The 11,881-nt window shown below is 35.6% G+C and overlaps 2 protein-coding genes across 2 annotated transcripts; both read left to right on the top strand.

The window, feature by feature from the left end:
* The first annotated feature begins 6,544 nt into the window (after positions 1-6,544).
* LOC139900333 (uncharacterized) lies at positions 6,545-7,796 on the top strand. Its single transcript, XM_071883116.1, has 2 exons — positions 6,545-6,578; positions 6,709-7,796. The coding sequence occupies exons 1-2, from the start codon at positions 6,545-6,547 to the stop codon at positions 7,794-7,796; spliced, it is 1,122 nt and encodes a 373-aa protein (XP_071739217.1).
* Positions 7,797-7,832: 36 nt separating this feature from the next.
* Positions 7,833-8,982, top strand: LOC139900332 (uncharacterized). Its single transcript, XM_071883115.1, has 2 exons — positions 7,833-8,328; positions 8,597-8,982. The coding sequence occupies exons 1-2, from the start codon at positions 7,833-7,835 to the stop codon at positions 8,980-8,982; spliced, it is 882 nt and encodes a 293-aa protein (XP_071739216.1).
* The last annotated feature ends 2,899 nt before the right edge of the window (positions 8,983-11,881 follow it).

Below are 11,881 nucleotides of genomic sequence, written 5' to 3'. Positions count from 1 at the left end.
TCTGTAAAAGTATTGTTAAAGTAATTTTTTTTTTTTTGTATTTTACTTTTTTTATTATTAAAAAGCAACGATAGTAAAATGTGGGTTAAACTGGTAATTGCAATAACATCCGTTATGCTTAAAGTTTTAAACAACACGATTCCCCCTTTTTCCTTTAGCTATAGTTAAATTTTAATGATTGATGTTAACAGTGGAACTATCAACAAATAATATGGGCGTCTGATGTATTACAACAATGTCTAATAAGCTCATCCAACGCCCAGCTTTATTTAATGATATTCTTTGCCAGCTCTTTTAAAAAAAAATACCCCCTCACTATTGTTTTCCCACTTCAGTTTGGTTTCTTTGGGTACCTTTTAGTCCTTGGTTTCACCAGCCCATTGTACTTGAAAGCAGCCAGTTAATAAATGGTGTATTAAAACACACTTAAAACACTTATTACCATGATATTGGAGACAGTCACAGGAACCACCCAGAATCAAGATCATTAAGTGTCAATGTGTCATAACCTTTTGTGTGTTTTAGGTAATCTGTATCTGCATATATCTACATATGACACTGACTAATTGATTTAGGGTTTGTATTTTAGTGTTACCTAAATAAAGCATGCATTTCAAACCCTTGGACTAATGATTGACCCCATTAATACTCTGATAGATATATGTTGATCCCAATTTATTGTTGCCATTTGTATGTATATGGGTGATTTGGTGGATCCCATTTATTCACAATTTAGTCAGTTTCACTACCCACATGTTCTTCCTTCACCATTGAATGGCAATTCCCCTTGGTTATATTAATAATTAATAATTTAATATTATAGTGTGCATGTACTTAGCGTGCTTAATATTCCATCTGCACATCTGCAACAAGATGAAAGATGACAGGAAGTTCGCTTACCTTAATCAAGGGCTTCCATTGCCAAGGCCTGCTATGCGTAACAATCTTAACTTTGCATCCTGTATCTGGAAATTTGACTTTGTTCAGGAACAACAAAATTATGAAATGGCCTGAGAAACTGAAAACTGCAATTCGGTTGTAGCCTGCAAAGTTAGGTGGACAGGCTTATGTTGAAGGTCAGCATGGTGTAAGTGTTGAACACTGGATGAGACAACGTGTACGTAATCATTTAAGTATTATATTTTTTGATATATATATTTATTTAATGTCCACACATGAAAACAATTGTCATGATTGTTGGTAAATTCAATTTCAGTTTCATTTATGAAGGGACGATCAAAAGCTCAAAATTTAGCAGGTATGTTTTGATTAGGTAATATAGCCAGTTAAAAATTTAATATTTCCTGGTCCTGTTGTGTGTAACATTTTCCTGTTGTATGTATATACATATATATATATATATATATATATATATATATATATATATATATATATATATATATATATATATATATATATATATATATATATATATATATATATATATATATATATATGTGTGTGTGTGTGTGTGTGTGTGTGTGTGTGTGTGTCCGTGTTTTACAACTTTTAATATTCCAAAACCTCAAGTATTGAGAAACCCCTCTAATATTTAATTGGTTGTGCAGCCTAAAAGCCCAATGCATATGAAGAGTCCCTCAACCCTATTGCCTTTAGGGTGCCTATAAGTATAGTTTGGACATCATGGGGCTGATTCATCTCACATGGCTTCCTCTAGAACTCCTGGTACCTCTACCAACATTTCCAAAGGTATTATATATTAGCTTTGACCTGTAACCCTCTCATTTGTAATACATAGAAAACTGTTTGACCCCTATAATTGGCAGATAGTTCCATGTGCATGCAGCTCTCGGATTTCCTAAATGGTCCTATATCAATTTACTCATCAACAACGACTACAAATAACGGGAAAACACACACCTTTTGTGGCCTCCTAATAAATGACACACTCTGCAATGAACCAGGCACATACGTTTCCCTCCACCAATCTTATATTACCCGCGCCGCATGTTTTGCCACTTCCCTAAACAGAACTAACCTAAATGTCACTGCAGGAGCTCAGCCCAGTCCTACTTTGACCCGAAGCAATTCTGGTGCACCAACAAGTAAGCAGCCACGTACATAATATTTCTCCTGTTATATTAGCAGACACTATTTCCTCAAAGTCGTATAATGCTGCCAGGAACAGTTAGCATGAAGAAGCAGTGTGTTAACAACCGCCCCATCAAGAACACGCCAAACTCATCAGGTACTTCCCACGGTTTCCAATCCATGATTCTGTTTCTGTTTTACACCCCCCACCCACCCCGTGGTTATGACCCTGTTACTGCAACTTCGAACAGCGGTGGTCGTTCCCGCTTCTTTTACTGTTCTGATGTGTGTTTCCTTGAGGTACTCCCACCAGTGTGCACCTGCTAATGTGCAGCGGTTTTCGCTGGTTCGCAATCCTTGCCACTTTGCGGCTCCTTTTAGGGTTCCGCTCAATAAGACATCCTCCTGTTTGATTAAATGCTAGTCCCCTTACTGTTGTTGGAAATTGCAACCGCTGCTTGAGCCTACAAGTTCCGATTACCCATTACCCTACAATTCCTTTGGATGGCTATAGCCTATTCATATATTTATATAGCTATATATATATAGGGACCTGTATATATATATACACACACATTTATGTATGTAGATGTATATATATATGTGTGTGTGTGTATATATATATATATGTATATATATGTATATATGTGTTTATATGTATATATATGTGTTTAACCTGCCACGAACAGTAAGCGTGCAGAAAATGCGTGTTAGCAACCGCCCCATGAAGAACACGCCAGATTCATCAGGTAATTACCCCAGTTTCGAATTGATGATTCTGTTTCTGTTTCACCCACCTGCGGTTACGGACAGTTTACTGCAAATTACAGCAGCAGTGGTGGTTACCACAGCTCTTATACATCCCCAATTTTATACACCTGTATATATAGGGACCTATATATATATATATATATATATATATATATATATATATATATATATATATATATATATATATATATATATATATATATATATCATGGTATGTATTTAAATTTCCAGTTTTCATCTTTTTGTAGTAACATAAATAAATTGGCTGGGTAACATATCAAAGTGGTTGTTTTACATTACAGATCAAACAACTGCTCTTTTTTGGTTATTTTTATATTGAAAATAAATAAAGTAATACATAGTAGTAAACCTTAGGTTAATATATATGTGTTATGTAGATCTTCGTTATATTTATTAATAAATTTATTCCTCTTCTCATATTAGCATCAATCGTTTCCTAAATGTCGTTTAACTCTGCCAGGAACAGTAACCGTGCAGAAGATGGGTGTTAACAACCGCCCCATTAAGAGCACCCCAAATTCAGCAGGTAATTACCCCGTTTTTAAAATAGTAAAAACTTACTGACAAGTTATGCTATCGCCCCCCGTAATTTGCAGACCACTTAAATTACCTGCATTTCTCAGATTTCCTGAATGGCCCCTTATCAGTGTACACCTCAACATCAACAACACGTGATGGGAAAACACTTTCATATTGTGGTCTTAAATTAAATAACGAATGGGGTACAAATTTTGAAGAACCTGACCATCAACGCTGGACCATGCTACCCCATAAATCCTGATACTCGAACCCGTCCAGGTAACACACTGTTTTCTAACTTGCCTTTTACTATTTCAGTTCGAACCCTACACACCGGGAATGGTGCAATAACATTACATTTTTTTATATAATTACAATGCATCATTGTTGATTGGGGTACACATGCTTATTATTATACGCATATATCCGAGGAAAATATAGATTAGGTTTACCATCTTAAATAAATGCTGACATTTTTTAAATATCATCCCTGTGATTGGCAGACGATAAAATATACAGCAGGACTTATGCTAGGATGTTAAATCCCCAATGGTTTCATCAGGATAAGCCACAGCCAACCAGGGGACACTTTGGTCTAGCAAGCTCCGTACCACGGTCCTTAGGTAAGGCAACCTTCTATACTAACACTCATTCCGCCAATTAAGAATAAAAAGTCTCGAGTATCAGGCAAGGCAACCTTCTATGCAGATTTCCACCTTTGATTAACACTGAGAAATTTTTTTTTAATGTGAATGTAGTCTCTCCCCTATCCAACTAATTTCACAACTCAGTAAGAATTCATTCAACAACAAATCTTATGCAAGACGGAAAACGTTCGTCATATTGTGAAATTACTGACCCTACAAGGGCGCTACCAGGGGTGATAGTAAATGTTGAGGTAGCTCAACTCCCTAGAACTATAAGAGATCAACCAGATACGCCAGTAAATGTAAAGTTAAATTTGCTGTACAATAAAACATATTGTCACTCGGTACTTATTATTTAACATCCTACAGGGTTACCAAGTACGAATGGCTCCGATGTATCCCTGACCAGCCTCCTCCATAATTCACTCATTATTCAATCAGTAACGAGGCCACTGAATGATCACTTGCAGACTTTAGTCGGCCTTAAACTCAACACTCCAACTACGGCATCGAACGTGGGTAAGTGGCCGTTAGGTTGAAACCTGTTAAAAGAAAAAAAAAACCCTAAATAAATAAAAAAATAAAAAAAATTAAAAAAAAGCCAGATACATGGTGTAGTATTGTTTTTACCCAGTTCAATGCTAACAAGTTTCCTTAATCACATACGCTTCTAATCAAATCAAGCTCCTGTTACACCACGAGTCTCGATGGCCAAAAAAAAGGAAACCCTACTCCATGCCCAAGTCCCTACAGCCTCTGATCAGCCTTTGTCAATTAATAGCAGTCCATCATCTTTTATGGTGCAGCTAGGCCAGGCAGACACCACAGGTATAAATCTACGTGTGGTTTTTAATTAATTACGTGCTTATTCATGTTGACTCCTGTTTCACTAAACCCGGCTATTCGTTAGTTAACGCCACCTTGACTGGGGCATGGGGCAAATTGATGTTACCCAATGCTACTACTGTATACATTTTTCCCAGACATTTAGTTTTCGTTACTTTAGTCAACTGGTCACTGACAGTGACGCGTGCATTTCACCAGGTTGTTCAGCCTAGCCTATCGGGGGAAAAAACTCTTTATGAAAAGGGCATCAAGCTTATCAGGTCCCTTCCTTCTATTTTTACCTAACCATATTATACGCAAACCATTACAACTTACTTCTGACATTATTGTATGAAATTTTCAGGCGCTCATGTGGCTTACCATGATCAAGGTCCACCCTCACACAAATGTTCAAATTGCAATGCAACAATGTGGTATCAAGAAAGGAGTGACAAGCAGAAGCAAACAAACAGACCAACCTTCTCACTTTTTTGTCAAAATAGTAAAGTGCTATTACCTCAACTCAGAGACCCTCCTCCGTTGTTGAAAAAATCCTAGACTACACTGACCCGACAACCGCAAAATTCAGGGAACAAATCAGAATTTACAATGGCATGTTTTGCTTCACATCATTTGGTGCTAAAATTGACCACTCCATCAACCGTGGAAGAGGGCCATACACATTTCGAATAAGTGGGCAGGCGTACCATACAATGGGTTCTTTATTACCCCAAGAAGGCAGCCGACCAAAATATGCACAACTATACGTTTATGACACCGATAATGAATCCAGGAATCGCATGTCAGCTTTTCTAGATCCTCATTCCAAAGACCTTCCAGACCAAACAATCACAACAAACATCATTAATATTCTGGATGAATTTAGCGCTGTTGCTCAAGTATTTCGAATGGCCAGGGATTGGTGCGTCAACAACACAACAACATACTTTCAACTCTGACTCATCGGTAACCATACCAACTCGCGCCAATATAACACACCTAATGTCGCTGAAGTTGCTGCTTTGGTAACAGGTGATTTAGGCCACTGTTCTTTGACCCGGGATATCATTGTTAGCAAAAAAAAAAACAACAAGCCAAAAAGAATATCTGAACTTCACATGCTCTACATGGCATTGCAATATCCTTTTCTATTCCCATATGGAGAAACTGGTTACCATGAACAAATACCATACCATAATAATACTGGCAGAAGGCAGACTAACCGAGGTTATGTAACAATGAGAGAATTCTATTGCTACAGGATTCAACAACGAGAAAATGAGGGCACCACCCTCCTTAGAGGTGGGCGGTTATTCCAACAATATTTAGTGGATGCTTTTACAGCAGTCGAAGAACAAAGATTAAAATGGGTCCGCGCTCACCAAAATTACCTGCGTATCGACGTATATAATAACATTTGTGACACTGTTACACGAGGAGATACGAGAGCTTCATCAATTGGAAAAAGAATAGTTTTACCATCTTCGCATACAGGCAGCCCACGTTATATGATCCAAAACTATCAAGATGCTATGGCTTTATCTCGGAAATATGACAACCTCGATTTGTTCATCACCTTCACCTCCAACCCTAGATGGCCAGAAATAGATGGCATGCTCTGCTATATCGAGGGCCAAAAAGTGCCCGACCGCCCCGATATCTTCGCAAGGCTATTTAAATAAAAGCTTGATAAACTCATGCGCGATATAATGAAAGCACACATATTTGGAAAATGCCAAGCAGGTAACTTTTATCCCCCCTAATTATTTTTTATTTTTTATTTACTTACTTTTAGCGTTGTATGCGAATTGTATCCATTCATCCTAACATTTCCCTATATATTACCATTATAAAATCAATATTTTTTCCCCAGGTATATACATCATCGAATTCCAAAAACGTGGTTTACCTCATGTTCATATGCTCATATGGTTAACACATGAATATAAATGTAAATCACCATCCGATATTGATGAGCTCATTTCCGTGGAAATACCCTCTCAAATAGAAGATCCAGCCGACTATAAAATGGTCACTGGATACATGTTACATGGACCATATGGTGGAAATAATATGGATGCACCTTGCATATTTGATCGGAAGTGTTCAAAACATTTCCCCAAACCATATTACGGGGAGAAAACGATAGCTGAAGATGGATACGCTAACTATAGATGCCACAACAATGGAATGAAAGTCATTAAAGGAAAGGCGACACTTGACAACAGTTTCGTCGTCCCTTACAATCGGTTTCTACTCCTCAAATACAATGCCCATATAAATGTCGAGTGGTGCAACAGATCTAGGGCAATAAAGTACTTATTTAAATACTTAAACAAAGGGCCAGACAGAGTAACCATCGTTATCCAGGAGAATCTTACACGAACTGGTGACTCATCCGTTGAAACAGTAATTGAGGTAGACGAAATCAAGAATTACTTGGATTGTCGTTATATATCTCCATGTGAGGCTGTCTGGCGGATGTTTTCATTCGACATCCAATTTTCACAACCATCAGTGTTGAAGTTATCCTATCATCTACCAAACCATCACACAATCACACTCCACGATTCGGAGAGCCTCCCTGCACTACTGCATATGGAAAGAATCAAAGAAACGATGTTCACCCAATGGTTTGAGCTTAACAAGCGTGACCCAAATGCACGAAAACTGACATACGTGAAGATACCTACACATTATGTTTGGAATCAGACTACAAAAACATGGGAACCAAGAAAACAACGGGGTTGCATAGGCTGTATCGTGTATTCACACCCTGCCTCTGGAGAAAGGTACTATCTGAGAATGCTGTTAAACGTAGTTAAAGGGCCCCGCTCTTTTGAGGAACTTCGCACACTCGATGGCACAGTGTACAACACCTTTAAAGACACCTTCTTCGCATACGGGCTGATCAACTACGACAAAGAATGGGCAGAAGCAATAACAGAGGCAAGACTATGAGCGTCAGGGGCTCAACTTCGTGATTTGTTTGTCACGATGTTACTTTTTTGTAATGTTAGCCAACCACTCAAACTATGGGAAACTAGCTGGGAAGCATTATCGGATGACATCCTGCATAAAAAACGAATACAATTAAGGTATCCAGATATGATTCTCACAGAGGCACAGATTCAAAATTATTGCTTGGCAGAAATACAAATGCTTTTAAACAAAAACGGCAAGGCATTATCAGATTTTCCAGACCTGCCCCAACCAGATCCATCCCTGATAATCCATCTAGACAACCGTTTAATCCGAGAAGAGCTAAACTACAACATACAAGAGTTAAAAACCGTCCATGATAGCCTTTACAACTCTTTGAACCCTGATCAGCTTAAAGTATATCAAAGCGTTATTGGAGCCGTAAATGCACAAGCAGGTGGCCTGTTTTTTGTCTACGGGCCAGGGGGCACGGGGAAAACTTTCTTATACAACACCATCCTTACCAAGTTAAGGTCAGAACGAATGATTGTACTTACCGTTGCTTCATCAGGTATTCATACTCTACCTAATCAGTTACCATATTATTTTTTTTACTTCCTATACATATCTTTGCATTACCTGCTGCATACTTCAAACGTCCACAACATAACAGTTATAAAATACAGGAATAGCTTCCTTGCTATTACCAGGTGGCAGGACTGCACACAGCAGATTTGTGATCCCCCTTGAATTGTTGGAAAATAGCACATGCGGTATAAAATAAAACACACATTTGGCGGCACTACTCCATGAGGCTAGACTGATAATATGGGATGAAGCTCCAATGACTCAGCGGTACGCTTTTGAAGCGTTGAACAAAACACTGCGAGATATTCTAGGCGCTAAAGCCGAAGAAAATAGACGCAAACTCTTTGGAGGTATGCCTATTTTACTTGGGGGAGACTTTCGCCAGATTTTACCCGTGATACCAAAAGGCAAAAGACAAGAGGTAGTACAAGCTTGCATCAACCGATCTGACCTATGGAAATTCTGTCAAATTCATACGCTATCACGGATAATGAGAGTGAATGAATACACCAGTGATGGCACGATTGACACTCGCAAGCAATTGTTCAACAAATGGGTCCTAGATATAGGAGATGGTAACCTACCTGCGCATGCAAAAGAAGGTGAGGACGAACCAACATGGATTGAAATTCCATAGGAGTTCCTTCTAACCCCAGCCCCTAGCCCAATTGAATCCATTGTTGATGCTATTTTCCCGGAGTTCGGCCTAAAACAAACCGACGAAGATTATTTGCGTGAACGCGCAATTTTAACCCCAAGAAATGATGATGTCACTGAGATTAAGTGAAAGGACGCATTCATATACATTATAAACGATTCACAATAGTTGATTACATCTCGAGGTATTTGACCTCTATATGATACGTTTTACAAACATTGCATTCGTTTTTAAAAGACAAACTTTCTTTACATCAAAAATTGACGGCATGCATACCATTTCATATTACATTCAACTATAATTGACTTAATATTAATCTTGATGAACTCAACGACTCGAATGCAACGTCTTTCAAAGTATGTCATGAATGACTCCAAGTAATATCCTTAAAATGAGCTAATGCACAGCGGAAGATTTCTTTAATACCTGAGAATAAACATGCTTTAAAGTGTCAACCAAAAGGTTGGTGAGTTCATTAGTTTATCATAATCAATCATTTCCGTAATAGTAATAGACCACAAGATTTCAGTTTCTATAAATATCCGTACACTCGCGAGTGTATAAAAGTATTCTATAAGTTGTAGGCACCCGGTAACAAGCCTTAACGTTCATGTTTTACCCTCTGAAGTACACCAGATCAGGTGTGTTTAAAATAACCTCGAAGTACTAAAGCATCCCATCGTCAGGATGGGGTTTGTCAGGCCCAATAGATCTATCTTTAGGATTCGCGCCTACCGTACATAGACAAGTAGTTTAATGTTACCAAGCTAAGGGTATATTTCTGGTTTAAACCCACATAGAATTAGTTTTAGTACTTGTGCCTATTTCGTAAAACATTTATAAAACATCGCATGTATTCTCAGCCCAAAAATATATATTGCAAAAGCAATTAAAAAGGGAGCAAATGAAACTCACCATACTGTATTTCGTAGTAAAAATACATATAACGTCATTTAACAAGTGCAAGGTTGGCCTCGGATTCACGAACCTATATTAATTATATATATTTATATGTTGGTCAATATTTTTCTAACAATTTTTGGTCAAGTCATAGTGTACCACAATCCTAATGCTCGAGACTAATATGCAAAAGTCAACAAAAGTCAACTTAACCCAAAATGACTTCTAAAATTTATACGTGTTTATTATATAACTTAACTATAGTCATTTTATATATTTAAATATATTTATTAGATTTTATAATAATAAAAGTCATTTATTAATAAAAATTTATATTAACGTTTATATATGATAAAATATACTTTTATATATCTTAAGTAGTAAAATTTATAAAGTTCACTTAATATCGTAAAACTATAGTGGTAAGTATTATTAATGTAATTATATTACGCGTGGTGAAAAATATCTTTGTATCCCCTATTTATTTGATAAAATAATATTGATCATAATAATAATAAGTAAAAGTTGTATTATTTTGTAATAATAATTATTATTATTCTATAAAAAAATAACAATATTTATATTTACTAAAAATGTTATTATGATAAAATGATAATACTAACATAATAGTAATAATGATATTTTATAATAACAATGATATTTCTATTAAAATAATAACGACGATAGTAATAATAATCATTTTAACAATAATACTAAAATTCAGTTGACTATAACTTCTAATCCGTTCATCGAAACCATTCGATATCTAAATGAAAAGTTCTTAATTTTTCGCTAGCTTTCCAATGACATGCATATCATATACCCTATCTCAGTAGCATATGTATCTAATTCAGGATTCAACAAACCTATCTAAGGACAATATCGAATGTACAAGCATGCATAATCCTATATACTCGAGCACTAGTCAGGGATACACTATTGAAATATAAAAGTTAAATTATGAGTGCTCACGTATCAATATTGAGATTCAATATTGCAGGAAAGTACGTAGACGAAACGAAAATGATAAACGTTAGGTTGACCTCACGAGCAATACCCTCGATCAATACCCATAACCTCCATAGCTATAACCCATAATTTCCTTAGCTCTATCCCGTTTAAAAACTTATTTTAAAATCGTCTGAATATAACTCCGTCGTAGTAATTTATGTATACTAATAATATCTTGAAATAATACAAAGAAAATATATATGTGTAATTCGATTGAGAGAGTTTAGAGAAATATATTTTCAAGTTTCTATGAAATAATAAAACCTATTGAATTCTATTTATAATAGATTTTTGAATTATTAAAGTGAATTATTAAAGTATGAATTATTAAAGTGAATTATTAAAGTGAATTATTAAAGTATGAATTATTAAAGTAAATTATTAAAGTATGAATTATTAAAGTGAATTATTAAAGTATGAATTATTAAAGTTAAAGTAAAGTAAAAGTAAAGTAAAGGTAAAGTTAAAGTATAGTAAAAGTATAAAACTATGTACGTATAATATGCGTATAAATATATATAATATTAATTTAAATCGTTATATATATTTGATAAAATAAAATATAAATATCGTTATTTTATCATACTAGTTAAGTAATGAGTGGTCAAAAAGAATAGATTTCTTAAATCACAGTGGACCTCATAACATAGGCCCGTAATCATATCATAATGTATCTGATAATTCAATCATTTGATATTATCTCTTAATTCTGTCAATAAATATATCGAAACAAATATGTTCATGTAAAGTATCATATATCTAATACTTTGTTAATGTTTTCAGTTAATATTATATATTATATATACATATCTATATACACATAATTGTTCGTGAATCGTCGAACACGGTCAAAGGATAATTGATTACATGAATGTAGTTCCAAACTTTTTGAGATTCAACATTACAAATTCTGCTTATCGTGTCGGAAACATATAAAGGTTAAGTTTAAATTTGGTCGGAAATTTTC

The sequence above is a fragment of the Rutidosis leptorrhynchoides genome, chromosome 3 (assembly GCF_046630445.1).
Source record: "Rutidosis leptorrhynchoides isolate AG116_Rl617_1_P2 chromosome 3, CSIRO_AGI_Rlap_v1, whole genome shotgun sequence".
Classification (NCBI taxonomy): Eukaryota; Viridiplantae; Streptophyta; class Magnoliopsida; order Asterales; family Asteraceae; genus Rutidosis; species Rutidosis leptorrhynchoides.
Note: the sequence above shows the minus strand (reverse complement) of the source record. Positions and strands in the feature narration are given on the sequence as shown.